The following is a 15323-nucleotide window of genomic DNA, read 5'->3' on the forward strand; positions in this document are numbered from 1 at the left end:
CACCCGCCATCCTTAATTGGACGGGGAGCTCTGTCCACTAATTGGCCAATTCAAGGAAAATCACGGTCGGGGTGACTGTTTCTTGCACGGTGCAGGCTTATGGCCCACATTTGACGCTGACCATGGGGTCCTGAAGCCCATAGAGATAATTCTGTCCCTGGTACCACTGTCTAATTCAGGATTGAACAACCTTCAGGGAAGCACTGAGGGTGTGCTGTATTGTCTTTTGGATGAGACGCCAAACAAATGCCCCGCCTGTCCTCTCAAGTGGGCATAACAGATCCCATGGAAATATTTCCGAGAGGAGAAGGGGAACCTTCCCCGGTGTCCTGGCCAACGTTTACCCCTCAGCCGGGTCATTATCTCGGAGCTGTGGGATCTTGCTGAGCACAAATCGGCTGCCGCGGTTTCCTCCATTTCCAACATTGACAGCACTTCAAAAGTACTTCACTGGTTGTAAAGTGCTTCAGGACATCCTGAGGTTGCAAAAGGTGCTGTATAAAGGTCAGCCCTATCTTTATGGATTAGCTGTCAGCTGAGTCTGTCCGTAGCCATGCATTTTCATCTGGCCCTGTGAACACATGAGATGTTTTTTTCCCTCAGGCGGATGGTGGGGGTTGGGTGGGGGGAACAAGAGTGCGGATGGAGGTGGTGCATAGGGGAGGGGTCTGTCATTAAAATTAAATTTTAAGAAACGTAGAAACTGTACAGGAAGCAGCCCAGCTAAGGAAGCTATAACTGTCAGCAGCTCTTTGGTGAAGTAAGCAAGTCTTGAATATAAATAACACAGTTTGCTGACACACCACAGAAGAAACCACCGTCAGTGGAGCAGAGAGCGAGACTCCACTCAGAAGGTAATGCACAAGAGAGTTGCGGTGCTGTCACACTAAGTGATATTAATGGTGCGCTTTTGGTGTTTTTGCTTAATACTTTATAATTAGAACATTGGGCACTACCAGCGCCGTGTTAAAACATCGTGCTCTGAAGCAAAATCTCACTCTGTGCTGGTCCAGTGCAAGAGATGTGTGCATCTAGGAACTGAAGCAATGTGACACTCATTTAAGTGTGTGCTCTACTGTTATGAGCTGTTGTGATGACAGTGATTGCTGTTGATCGTGACTTTACTTGAAGTTAATGATCTGCGAAGGGATTTAATCTCGTGAGGCTCCACTGTTTGGCTGACGGTGAACAGGGTTTGGTCTTAATTCAGCACAGCTCCACAATTGGCAGCAGCCCCTTCCAAATCTGCCTCCATTCATTTCCATAGGGGGGGTTTGGTAATGCAGATGCTGGGATGGTAATGCACTAGGCCACATGTGTGGGGTGGTAAAATGACCCAAGGTCCTGTACAGGAACATGGAATCATAGGGTGGGGTATTCCAGTCCCGGGGTAGAAATTCCCGCCCCAAGTCAACGGACCTTTCGCTGGTCCGTCAAATATCCATCTTGCCCGCGACGATTTTGCAATGGCGGGACTGGAAAATTTCGGCCATAGGGGCATTGCAGCTCAGGAGGAGGCATTTGGCCCATCAGGTCCATGCCAGCTCTGTGTAGAGCAGTCCAGTCAGTCTCATTCCTCCTCTCCATCCCTGTAGCATAAGCAGATTTTTTTTTTGTGACCAAGCCACATGACACATGAGCAAAAGCTTTGCCAAAGGGGTAAGGCTTTACAGAGAGTCTGAAAGGCAAAGAGAGAGGTAAAGAGTTTGGGAGGTGGAGGGTATAGACAGTTGAGGGTATAGACAGTTGAGGGTATAGACAGTTGAGGGTACAGACAGCTGCGAATGAATGGTGGAGTGATTAAAATTGGGGACACCCAGAATTGGAGGAGTGCAGAGGTCTCAGATGGTTGTAAGGGCTGGAGGAGATTACAGAGACAGGGAGAGGTGAGGCCGTGGAGGGATCTGAAAACAAGCGCGGGAATTGTAATATCGAAGTGTTGCTTAACCGGGAGCCAACTGAGCTCAGAAAGCACAAGAGTGATGGAAGGCTCTGAAGCCCCCAGATGAAGAGTGCCTTAAAGTAGCCTCCTCTCCCTCACCATTTCTCTCTGAGGTCTCGACTGCCGAAGGCCTTGGTTCTAGCTTTGGCCTTCGGTAAAACAATTGGACATAGTCTTCAGGACAATCCTTTAAGTGGCCTCTCACCTCTCTCTCTAATGCACAGAGCGGCTGGCAAGACTGTTCAACCCTTGCACTTTCAACCTCCTGCTTAATAATAAGGGCCCTGCTAGGAGGGAATGGTAGCATCGTGATAATATTACTGGACTGGTAGTCCAGAGGTGAAAGTTCAAATCTCACCATGGCAACCAGAGGAATTTAAATTTAATTGATGAATCTGGAATAAAAAGCTAGTCCCAATAACTACCGGATTATGTAGATTGTATTTAAGGGGAATCTTGACAAGCGTACGAGGGAGAAGCAAGTAGAATAGGAGTGATAGATTTAGATGAGGGAACATGAGAGGGGCCTTGAGTGGAGCATCAGTACCAGTATGGGCTGAATGGCCTGCTTCTGTGCCCCATTTACTATATCATTGTTTTGCTTCTGTGTAGCAGCCCGACATTATAACACTCTCCGGTTATAGATCAGAACCTTCATACAACAGCCCTTCACGAGAAGGCTCATTCTATTTTTTTTGGTTCTTGTTTTTGGAGGTCTCTTCTGCTGTTGGTGCCTGACTAAATGAGTAAAAATCATCGGTGCCACTTCTGAAAGTTTGTTGCTCTACAGATTAGAGTTGGTTTCCTAGAAGCTGAACTGCTAAACAAAGTGGATGCCTTGTGGAAAATGACGATTCTGAGCCTGGGTGTGGAGCCTCTCTGAATGAAGAAAGCCTGGTGGCTGAGCGCTGGGAGGAAATAAGATTCGGGCCAGCTGTGTCCTGCTTCAGTCGGTTCCCATGGCTCCCCCACAGTGTGCATGGCAACTGCTAATCTTCAGTCCTTTCTGCTGTGCTCATTGCTCATCCCCAAACGGCTGCTCACCTTGTCAGGCCTGATCTCTTCCCGTCCAAACTACAAGTCGCAGTAACTAGCCCAAGCTTGTAACCGAGCCCCGTTCCTTGTCCGTGCCTTTTGTCGTGCTTTGCAAAGAAGGGGTGTGAACAGTCACCTTCTTTGGGGTAGGGTGAGATGGGGGTGGGGGGGAGGGGTGCTGTAGCAGCTTCAAACGCTCTGTGTCTCAGGATGGAGGGTGTGATGGGGGAATACGGCAACCGAGGAGGTAGGTGTATGGGAAGGAGTTCGGAGGGGGGAAGGAGTTCAGGTGGAGGAAGGAGTTCGGAGGGGGTCAGGACTTTGGGAGCAGGAAGGAGCTCAAAGAAGGGAAGGAGTCCAGGGGGAGGAGGGAGTAAGAGGGGGAGAAAGGTGTAAGGGGGGGAGGAAAGAGTAAGGGGGGGTAATTCCAGGAGAACGTGCAAGGGAGAGGTCTGTGGAGCTGATGACTGGCTCCTGGGGAACAAAATGATGTTGGGCGTGCTAGGAGGGAATGGTAAGAATGAGAGACGGCAGAGTGAGCTGGTAGGGTGGGAGGGTGAGGGTGTGTTGGTAGCAGTAGAAGGGACAGCGAGGGTGGTTGGTGGGGACTCGGGGGCAGACACGGACCCTGGAGGTGGGAAGGAGGATGTTGAGAAGGTCAATGTGGATGGGGGTGAGATTCTCGGGAAGATAGGGAATGTGCATGTTCACCTGGATATCCCCTCCCCCTTACTCCTTCCTCCACCCTTACTCCCATGCTAACAGCCCTTTTGAGAGAAAAAAATTCTCCTCATCCCCCTCTTAAACGGTAGACCTCTTATTCTTAAACTGTGTCCCCTAGTTCTAGTCCTCCTGGTATCTACCTTATCCAGTCCCCTCAGGATCTTATATGTTTCAATAAGATCACCTTTCATTCTTCCAAGCTCCCATGGATATAGGCCCAACCTGCTCAACTATTCCTCATGAGATAGGTCCCTCGTCCCAGGAATGAGCCAAGTACATAAGGTACAGAACAAAAACAGAATTACCTGGAAAAACTCAGCAGGTCTGGCAGCATCGGCGGAGAAGAAAAGAGTTGACGTTTCGAGTCCTCATGACGACAACTCTTTTCTTCTCCGCCGATGCTGCCAGACCTGCTGAGTTTTTCCAGGTAATTCTGTTTTTGTTTTGGATTTCCAGCGTCCGCAGTAGTTTTTTGTTTTTATTACATAAGGTACAGTCTGATCAGAGCACTGTATTGTTTTATCATGGCTTTCTTTATCTTGTAATTTACTGTTCTGACCATATAGTTCAATATTGTGTTGGCTTCATTGATCGCTGGACTATATTAATTGGGCAATCTAGTAAGTCTAGTAAGTCTAGTGGTCTAGTAAGACTGATAGGCCTTTTTAACCTTGCTCGACATTCATTGAGTACACATTTTGAACATTTTCCCTTCCCATGTCCAGTACTTATGGCTGCATTAATGTCTGTGGCATCTTGGGCAGCACTCATGTTTCTGTGTTAGACAGTTGTGGGTTCAAGTCCCACTCCAGAGCTGAAAAACTGAGCTAATACTCCAGTGTAGCCTGAGGGAGTGCTGCACTATTGGAGATGTGTTTTTTTTTGGATGAGATGTTAAACTGAGGCTCTGTCTACCCTTTCAGGTGTATGTAAAAGATCCCATGGTAGAGACTAAAGAGAAAAAGGGGAGATCCCCTTGCGCCCTACCCAGTTTTCGCCTGTCATCCAGCAACCCTTAATTGGATAATCTGGTCATTATCACATTGCTGTATGGAGATGGGCTGCTGCATTTGTTACATTCAAGAAAGAAAGGTTTGCATTTATTTAGCGTCTTTGATGAGTTCAGGGCGTCCCAAAGCACTTTACAACCAATGAGGTAATCTGGAAGTGTAGTTGCTATTGGAATGTTACTGTTGAACCTGCTGTGTACCATTAGCATCTTCCTGATTATTTGTTTCTAACCACTCCATAAAACTGGTTGACGCTGAACTGGAGTTATACTCCACAAAGTGTTAAAGCCCCATTGGAATCAAACTCCCAGATTTAATCTGCTACCTTTGAGTTGCTACTGAGTGGAAGACATGAGATAAAAGCATCATTATAACTGTGCTCTTCACCATAGCATCAAGAGAGAGCAAAAGCTGTACAGAGTTCAATTTACTTAAATATTACTTTGTGTGTGTCTCTTTCTCTCTCTCTGTTTCCATGGAGACAGAGAGAGAGAGAGACACACACACACATATTGGAAAATTTAAGTCTCATCTTAACATTTGTGAATTTGTTTATGCTTTTAATAATAAAGCCTTTTGAACTAGTTGCCATGTTAAATTTATACTGGAACTTTCCACAAGACTCCGACTTTCCATTCTGAAAAAACATCAGGATTTCAACACAACACAACTGGAATTTGCTGCATAATGTGAGGATTGTTGATTCGAAGGCATTGCCCAAACCACCAAGTTACATAACCAACTTTGCTTTTAGTAACATGATTGAGTAAATAGATAGATCAAGTAGGGAGTAGATAGATAGCTTTAGATAGAGTGAATCGATGAAAACTGTTTCTCGTGTCAGAAGGGTGATTGGTAAAGGAACTAGAGGCGACTTTTTTTAACTCATCAAGTGGTTAGGATTTAGATAGGGTGGGGGATACAGATTCAATAATGAAAAGAGAAATAGTCAATGGGTTTGTGAAAGGGAAATTGTGCTAAACTAATTTATTAGAGTTTTTTGAGAAAGTAACAAGCAACAAGGGGATAAAGGAGAACCTGTAGATGTGGTGTACTTGGGATTTCTAAAAGGCATTTGATAAGGTGCCACATCAATGCTAAGATTATATCGTGTAGGGGGTAACACATTAGCATGGATAAAGGATTGGTTAGCTAACAGGAAGCAGAGAGTAGGCATAAATGGGTCTTTTTCAGGTTAGCAAGCTGTAACTATGGGAGTGCCACAGGGATCAGTGCTGGGGCCTCAATGTTTTACAATCTACATCAATCTTTTGGATTAAAGGGCTGAATGTATGGTAGCTAAATTTGCCAATGATACCAAGATAGGTTGGAAACATACATTTTATAAAGCAGCTAGATTGCCTTACAGCTGCTCAAGGATTCTAGAACAAAGGGGCACAGTTTCAGGATGAGGGGTCGATCACTTCGGATGAGGATGCGATGAGGAGGAATTTCTTCACTCAAAGTGTTGTGAATTTTTGGAACTTTCTGCACTAGAGGGTTGCGGATGTGCCATTGTTGTATATATTTAAGGCTGGGAAAGACAGATATAAGGTCTCTCAGGGAATCAAAGGATATGGGAAGTGGGCAAGAAAATGAAGTTGAATCCCAAGATCAGCCATGATTATATTGAATGGTGGAGCAGCTGGGCTGACCGTATGCTCTATTGCTGCTCCCTTCTTATATTCTTATGTCACTGGATAAGGTGAAGAAAAAATTACCAGGATGATACCGGAACTGAGAGGTTATAATTATCAGGAAAGAGAGGATAGGCTGGTGCTCCTTTCTTTAGCAAACAGAAGACTGAGGAGTAACCTGATAGTGGTCTTGATAGGGTAGACATAGAGAAACTGTGTCTAGTTGTGGGGGGATCCAAAACTAGAGCACCTAAATCATAGAATCATAGGTCAGAAATATTAGATATTCACTAATAAATCCTATAGGGAAATTAGAAACACAGGAACACAGGAAATAGGAGCAGGAATAGGCCATACGGCCCCTCGAGCCTGCTCCAACATTCAATTAGTTCATGGCTGATATTCTACTTCCAGGCATTTTCCTGCACTATCCCCATTAACTTGATATCTTTACTATCTAGAAATCCATCAATCTCTGTCTTGAGCATACTTAATGACTGAGCCTCCACAGCCGTCTGGGGTAGAGAATTCCAAAGATTTACCACCTTCTGACAGAAGAAATTCCTCCCCATCTCAGTCCTAAAAGACCTATCTCGTATTCTGAGACTGTGACCCCTGGTTCTAGATCACCCTGCCGCCCTCCCCTACCCACCATCCAGCCAGAGGAAACATCCTTCCTGCATCTACCATGTTGAGTCCTGTGAGAGTTTTGTATGTTTCAATGAGATCACCTCTCATTCTTCTAAACTTTAAAGAATACAGGCCCAGTCTCCTCAAAGGACAATCCCAACATCCCAGGAAGGCGAACCTTCAGTGCTCTCCCTCTTTGGTAAGTATATCCTTCCTTAGGTAAGGATACCAAAACTTCAATGCTCCAGATCCGGACTCACCAAGGCTTTATAAAATTGCAGCAAGACATCTTTACTCTTGTACTCAAATCCCTCTGCAATAAAGGCCAACATGCCATTTGCCTTCCTAATTGCTTGCTACACCTGCATGCTAGGTGACTCATGAACAAGGACACCCAGGTCCCTTTGGACAGCAACATTTCCCAACCTCTCGCTGTTTGAAAAATACTCAGCATTTCAGTTTTTCCTACCAGACTAGATAACATCACAAATTTTCACATTATATTCCATCTGCCATGTCCTTGCCCATTCACTTAGCTTGTCTAAATTTCCTTGAAACCATTTTGCATCCTTCTCACAACTCACATTTCCACCTAGTTTTGTGCCATCAGCAAACTTGGAAATATTACATTTGGTCCCCACATCCAAATCATTGATATAGATTGTGAATAGCTTGGGGCCCAAGCACTGATCCTTATGATATCCCACTAGTCACAACCTGCCAACCTGAGAATGACCCATTTATTCCTGCTCTCTGTTTGCCGTCTGTAAAGGAGAATCATCTTTACCCAGGGAGTGGGGAGAATATGAAATGCAAGTGAGGCCAATAGACCAATTGGGCAGAATTGTTTCTGTGCTGTAGACTGAACGTAACTCAAATCAATTGTTTCCCTTGCTGAGCAGGAGATGTAAATATGTTCCAGGGAGAACGTTTGAGGCTGTGATGGTTTAAAAAAATCAAATTGGGGATTGAAGATGTTGAGGATAGGCGCTGATAGAAATGATTGAATGCTACACAGAATAAGATGGTTCCTTGGCAGGCAAATCAATATGTCAGGGAGGCAACTAGCTCAGGGATGTACAATTTTAAAAATCGATTTTCATTTAAATAGCACCTTGCATGACAACAGGATGTCGCAAAACGTGGCAGCTAATTTGTGCACAGTAAGGTACCAAAAACATCAACACAATGGCCAGATCATGTGTTTTTGCAGTGTTGGTTTAGAAACAAATAATGACCAGGCCACCTTGCTCTTCATTGAAATAATGCCCGAGAATCTTTTACATCAACCAAAAAGAAAGGGTATTGGTTTAAATTCTCATCCAAAAGACAGCACCTCCAATAGTGCAGCATTCCTTCAGTACTGCATTGGAGTGTCAGCCGAGCTGCTCCAGTCTTCAGACTGAGATTTGAACCAACAACCTTCTGACTCAGATATGTACGTGCTCCGACTAAGCCACAACTGATACCGCATGTAGGTTTTATATATTTGTAATATATATATATAGGATGTAAGGTGAGGTGGGCATTCTGCAGCAGAATAAATGGACTGGGTAGAGCCTATTAATAAGTGAACTCAAACATAAATTGAAATGATAGTACAGAGAAAGTCTGATCAGTATGTATCAGGTTACACATGTATGTCGATGGCACCCAGCCCTATCTCAACATCTTTTCTTTAAATATTGAGAGGCCATTATCTTTAATCTCTGCCAAAGGCTCCAATCTCCAGCCACTGACTGCATACCCATGCTTGACCATTGTCTCAGTCCACAACCTCAGCATCCTATTTGAACTTATGCTGAGCTTCCCGCCCCATATCTTCCCCATCAGCAAGACCACCTTGTTTCACCTCCATCGTATTGGCTGTCACCGACCCTGCCTCAGCTCATCTGCTGCTGCTGAAACACTCATCCATTCCATTGTAATCTCTGGACTCAACTATTTCAATGCTCTCCTGGCCAAGCTCTAGTCCATACTCAATAAACTTGAGGTCGTTGATCACTCTGCTGCCTGTATCCAAACCTGTACTCCATTCGCCCATCACTCCTGTGCTCACTGATTTACATTGGCTCCCAGTCTGTCAATCCTTGATTTTAAAATTTGCATCCTTGTTTTCAAATTCTGCCTAACCTTTTCCGTCCACCCTATCTGTGAAATCTCCTTTAGGCTGTATACCCCTCTGAAATATCTGCGCTCCTCCAATGTTGGCCTCTTGCACACCCCCGATTTTAATTGCTCCACCATTGGTGACCAAGCCTTCAGCTGCCTAGGCCTTAAATTCCCTCCCTAAACCTCACCTTTCTCTCGCCTCCTTTAAGACACTCCTTAAAACCTACATCTTTGGCTAATCTCTTGGTCACCCGTCCTAGTATCTCCACCCCTGTCTCGCTGTCAATTTTTGTCTGGTTAATTATCTCATAAATCCTGGAGGTTTCTTGCTCTGGGTCCCTCTGCCAATCTGCAATTTTACTCCCGTGGAGGTTGTTTACAGGGCTCCCTCTGCTCTTTTTTTGAAATCTTGACGTTGGCTCTTTTACATCCACCTTAGGGGGAAAGGCGGCTAAATATCTCGTCCGAAATGTGGCTCCTCCAACAGTGCAGCACTCCCTCAGTAATGCATTGGAGTGTCAGCCTCAATTTTTATGCTCAAGTCTCTTTGCTGCCCCAAGGTTTTTAACTTTGTGAAAAGAGCTGTCATTTTTGGCAGTCTATTATGGGAAACATGGTTCTATTTAATGACGCACGATGGAAACAAGCTGGTGGATGTAGCACATCTGTGGGACAAAAAAAAATAATTAACAACTGGAGCAAAAGAGCAGAGAGGGTAGAATGCATTCTTTATTTCAAGGGCTCTTTTTTCCCATTCCTGTTGTATTCTTTGCCTTTAAATTTTTGGCATCGTGTGCAATTATTGTTCCTCATCCTTTACTCATTTACTCATTGTTACAATATCATGAGTCTAAACGCACCAACAATCACAAAATCATCCACCAGTCAGCTGTCTTAACTGAACTTAAAATAGCAGCTGAATGTTTCTTCCTGAACCACAGTTACAAATAAAAACAATGATGCTGACGGGTGCTTGGGAAGGAAGCAACCTTCAGTGAAGGAAAACAATCAAATCGAGAACAGGAGCATGAGAGAGTGCATCAACAAAGCTGCATTTTGGTCTGTTTAACTCCCGGACAAGGGCAGCAGGTGTATAGGAACACTACAAGCTCCAACTTCCGTCCAAGTCACATACTGCCCTGACTTGGATATTTATTACCATTCCTTCATTATCAAAATCCTCATAGGCCCTACCTCGCAGCAACTTCACCCCACGGGTTGCAATGGTCCAAGAAGGTGGCTCTTCGCTACCTTCTCAAGAGCAACTATGGACGGGCCGTAAATGCCTGCTTTGCCACGGACGCCCACATCCCGAGGATGAATTGATTTTTTAAAGTCCTATGACCACAGCAGTCAAAGTGAGTCCAATAGGCAAGAACTATTCGAAGGAGTTTGAAGACGGGGTTGGGAGTGGCTGGGGGTGAGTATATTCGATGAGGATGTACTGGAAGTAATGCTTCAGTTTATCCCCTCCTGTGCGAGCAGCAGAAGGCAGGCTTCTCACAGAGGAAAATTGGGTGTGGTAAGTGTGTCTTCCAGCTCCATCTTTTCTGTGGTTCAGCCGACAGAGAGTCCCTTCACAGAAACTGCAAAGAATACAAATATGCAAAATTCCAATTTCTTTTCTCCTTTCCTGCAGGTATTGTTTCGTTCTTTATACAGTTATCAAAGATATCAAGAAATATAGGGGTAGTGCAGGAAAATGACGTTGAGGTAGATGATCAGCTATTATCTAGTTGAATGGTGGAGTAGGCTTGAGGGGCTGAATGGCCTACTCTTGTTCCTATTTTCTATGTTCTTCCTATTCTTGCCATTCTGGCCTTTCACATCCCATGAAAAAATGAAAAAAATTCTGGGTAACTTCCAAGTGACCTGACTTCATGCAGTGAGTGCCGCAGGTTATTTAACACAGAGGGGATCATGCAAACAGACAGGCACACAAATATTATCCATCAAGATTCATAAATGCGAACCCTGACTTCCTTTTTTTCCTTCTTAACCCAAGGAGGTCTATTGTTTCCCCTCAGCTGTGGCTCAGTGGGTAGCCGTTTCATTTCTGAGTCCAGGAGGTTGTGAGTTCAAGTCCCACTCTATAGACATGCGCACAAAATCCAGGCGATGCTCCTCAGTGCAGTACAGAGGGAGTGCTACACCGCCAGAGGCACTGTCTTTCAGATGAGACATTAAACTGAGGCCTTGTCTTCCCTCTCAAGTAGATCTAACTGATCCAAGAGGAGCAGGGGAGTTCTCCCTGGTGTCCTGGCCAATAGTTCACTCTCAATCACCACCAATTAACAGATTACCTGTCATTGTCACATTGCTATTCGCTATGCGCGCACATTGGCTGGTCATGTTTCCTACATTACAACAGTCAGTATACTTCTGCATTACTGCTTTAAAGTGCTTTGAGATATCGCTATATAATAGTGGATAACGCTATATAAAGACAAGTTCTGCTTTTCTCGGAGCGAATGGTTAACTCAGCACAAACTGGGGTCAAAACTAGGAGATTCTGGTCTGTACAGTGTGCCACACTGGGAGAGGTTTATTCCCTCGCAGGAAAAGAAAAACAATGCATGTTAGCGTTTGATCCTGAGATTGGGAAGAAAATAAATATTTTTTGACCTCTTCAAAAATATTAAAGGTTAATGCATGGCCAGAGCAAACGATTGTGTTTTTTTCTGCTGCAAATTCACTGACGACTATTGTTATTTTTTTTCTTTCAGTGAGGTATTTTTTTGGACACCTCTATGACGATGAGCAGCGTTAATTTGGAGGGGACATCCAACAACTCAAGTTATTATGACGACGATTATAACTATACTGATTTTGACCTCACTCCCTATCTTCCCTGTGGGAAGGATGAAGTCAAAGCCTTTAAGAAGATCTTCCTCCCGGTGCTGTACACCATGGTTTTTGTCTTTGGAATGCTAGGCAACAGCTTCCTGGTCCTTATGATACTCAAATACCTCAAATTGAAAACAATGACTGACATCTACCTGCTGAATTTGGCCATCTCCGACATTCTGTTTGCCGCCTCCCTTCCCTTCTGGGCCACCTACGTGACCTCAGAGTGGATCTTTGGAAATGCCATGTGCAAAATAATAAGCGCCGTCTACAGTGTGAATTTCTACAGCGGTATCTTCTTCATAGCCTGCATGAGTTTGGACATGTACCTCCAAATTGTCCACACTGTCACCATGAAGAACCATAGGACAATCTACAAGAGCGTTGTCATTAGTGCTGCTGTTTGGGTCCTGGCAATAATCGTTTCAATCCCTGAATTCATATTCAGTGAGTCCAGAAAAATCAACGAGAAGTATACCTGCCTCAGCCACTATGGCGACGGCCAACTGGTGATCTGGAAGACAACAATACAACTCCAGGTCAACGTCATTGCGTTTATCATTCCATTTTTGGCCATGATCATCTTCTATGCTCGGATCGCCTCTGTCCTGCTCAAATCCAAATCCTTTGGCAAGGACAAAGCCTTAAAACTGGTCATCATATTGGTCACCGTGTTCTTTGTCCTGTGGTTCCCCTACAACATTGTCCTTTTCCTGCATTTGCTAGAAGACCTTGGCGTGATCAGCAACTGCGAAGTGAGCAAGAGGCTGGATTACGCCTTGCAGGTAACCGAGTCCATCGCGTTCACCCACTGCTGTTTCAACCCGCTCCTCTACGCTTTTGTCAATGAAAGATTTCGGAGACATCTGAAGAACATTTTGATGAAGATAATCCAGAAGGTTGGCTGCAAAAAGGAGCTGGGGGTCATGGCCCCCACGGCAGAGCGCAGTGAAACCAGCAAGCAGCAATACCTCATGTATTCCGACGTGGAAATGACTGTGGTGCAGTAGTGGGATCATAAAGGGGTGTTGGAAATATTAGATCGATTAGAACTCTGTTTTCATGCTCCAACTCATGTCGCATTGGATCGCCTCAAAGGTATTATAACTTGTCAGTATGTACAGAACACTTGTGAACTGCTAGCCTGACACTGTGAAACACATCGCATTTAGGTGACCTGAATTCCTAGAAATTCTACCAACCACTGAAATACCTATATCATATGGGCCACCACTATATGCACCAGTTTCCATATATGTGTCCTCCAATCTAACCTACTTCATTCTTTCCCAGTTCTTGCCTCGTTGAGCAGAGATAGAGTTAACCTAAAAGAAGAGAATCCTGCATCACCTTCAAATATACAGGGATAAACTAAATTTAGACAAGCTATATAATTTTTGGTAACATTAAGGACTATTGAAGGTATGCTTGGTGAATAAGGAAAGATGCAAGTTAGTTCAATACTTTATGATTTGCCTATTTCAATTCTCACTATTAAGATCCCACCCTCTAGGCAGATCCAATAATCCTTTTCTTCAGTAATTGTGGCTAACAACTTGTGTGATTGCTCTCTCCCACGGAATGGCATTATAATTCATATTAATTTCTTTGCATGTTCTCTAGCCATGCATGTGAGAATTTGTAAGGCAAGCTGTTTAATGTCTATGACCTTTAGGTCTGCTGCAAATAAATTTATCTTCTAACAAGCTGCTGAGTCAATAAATGGAGAGTGGCTGTCTTAATTTAGTCACTTTGAATGCAACTGAGTTTTCTTTCGAGTCACATGTTCAAGGGAACACGTGCCTAAAGGAAGTAAAAAGAGGGAAGAAACACTACAGAGGAAGGGAACTATGATGCAGAGGCATAATGCAGAATATTCTAAGAATTAGAATTAGAGAGTTTCTCAGTGAAGAGTTAAACTTGCTTAATCCACTTGACCCTCTCCATGGCATAGGCACACTTACTGGGGATTTTAATGCGTTAACTGGTTGGCTGAAACAACATCAATTTGAATCCATATAGCACCTTTACTGCAGTAAGATGCCCCAAAGCACTTCTTAGGAACTTAATTAGACTAGCCAAAAATGGAGACATTAGGACAGGTGACCAAGCGCTTGGTCAATAAGGTAGGTTTTAAGCCACGTCTTAAAGCAGGAGAGAGATGGAGAGGCAACAAGGTTTGGCGGAGGAATTCCAGAGATTAGACAATTGAAAGCACAGCCACCAATGGTGGGGTGAAGGAAGTAGGACAGGCACATGAGGCCGGAGTTGGAGAGAAGCGTTGTTCTCGGAAGGTTGCAGGAGGTTGAAGAGAGGGAGAGGGGTGATTCTTTCACTCTATAGAATGGATATTATTTGCGGGGAATTAATTATCTTGATCTTTACAAGGTTGCTACATTACTATCACAAAGTTCAAGGATAAAATCATCTGAATTACTGCCGATTGCTTTATCAAGCTTCTGTCAGTGGCCAATCTTCAGCTAGGCCCATCTACCGCTATCTCTTTTCCCTGGCCTTTCTCCAATTTCCTTTCTATTCTTCATTTTCAAATACTTTCGCCTTCAAATGACATAAGAGTCTGCCTCAAAAAAATGTCTCACGTTCTACTAACCCTCTCTGAGAAAAATAATCTCTGGGGTCGCAACATTCAAAAATATTAATATGCCCTAGACTTTTAATGTTAATCTCTCATGCAACATTAGACTCTAGACAATATCCCTTCTCTGCTAAATTGTATGTGCAGAGAATCATGGTTTCCTGCGGCTGGGTAGCATTTGTCAGATTTTCTTGCTTTTACAAGGTTCCGAGATGCACAGGGGAGCTCCATGTCAGTAAGGTGAACATCATTAACCATTAACCCTCCTGGAGTTTTCTGCCAGCCTCTTTTATAATATTGCTTTTATGAATCATTATAAAGCTGCGCGCTATGCAAAGTTAATAAGTGTACGCTCAAGCATTAGCAAGAAAGAAAATCTTTTATCTCAAAACAACGACCTGTGTCATAGCCAATTTGACCTTTCAGTGCTTCAGACTGTATCTTAAACATATACAACAAATACACATATACATGAGAATGTACACCTCAATGTTCAGAGGACTTTCATACACGATATATATTAGAATGTATCTCTTTGAGAGCTCAATAAATCTCTAAAATATATATAAATGCAACATACTTGTTAAGTTCGTTATTCTTAGTTTAGAACTACAAAAATCAGACAGAACCTGGTACTACACTCTATGCCCTGTGACCAATGATCTGTCTACGTCCTGTTAGCTGACTTTATGCCTTGGTATTGCCACAACTGACCATGAATTCATTCCGAGGAGACCCGTGGGACGCCAATACGTGGGCAGGTTGCATTTTATCACACAGAATGAAAAAGT

At 43.9% G+C, this 15323-nt stretch overlaps 2 protein-coding genes across 6 annotated transcripts in view; one reads left to right on the forward strand and one right to left on the reverse strand.

The window, feature by feature from the left end:
• higd1a (HIG1 hypoxia inducible domain family, member 1A) overlaps positions 1-15323 on the reverse strand; it is a 121143-nt gene that overhangs the window by 70107 nt on the left and 35713 nt on the right. The gene's annotated exons all lie outside the window — the stretch shown is intronic.
• Positions 680-15107, forward strand: LOC144676246 (atypical chemokine receptor 2-like). 3 transcript variants are annotated; one of them, XM_078536725.1, is made up of 2 exons: positions 680-854; positions 11816-15107. In XM_078536725.1, exon 2 carries the CDS (start codon positions 11840-11842, stop codon positions 12944-12946), a length of 1107 nt encoding a protein of 368 aa, XP_078392851.1. In that variant the 5' UTR covers positions 680-854; positions 11816-11839; the 3' UTR covers positions 12947-15107. The 3 variants fall into 3 exon arrangements, with proteins under 3 accessions (XP_078392851.1, XP_078392867.1, XP_078392859.1); XM_078536741.1 differs by lacking the exon at positions 680-854 and adding an exon at positions 1044-1063; XM_078536733.1 differs by lacking the exon at positions 680-854 and adding an exon at positions 3962-3982.

Source organism: Cetorhinus maximus, chromosome 3 (assembly GCF_964194155.1).
Source record: "Cetorhinus maximus chromosome 3, sCetMax3.hap1.1, whole genome shotgun sequence".
Classification (NCBI taxonomy): Eukaryota; Metazoa; Chordata; class Chondrichthyes; order Lamniformes; family Cetorhinidae; genus Cetorhinus; species Cetorhinus maximus.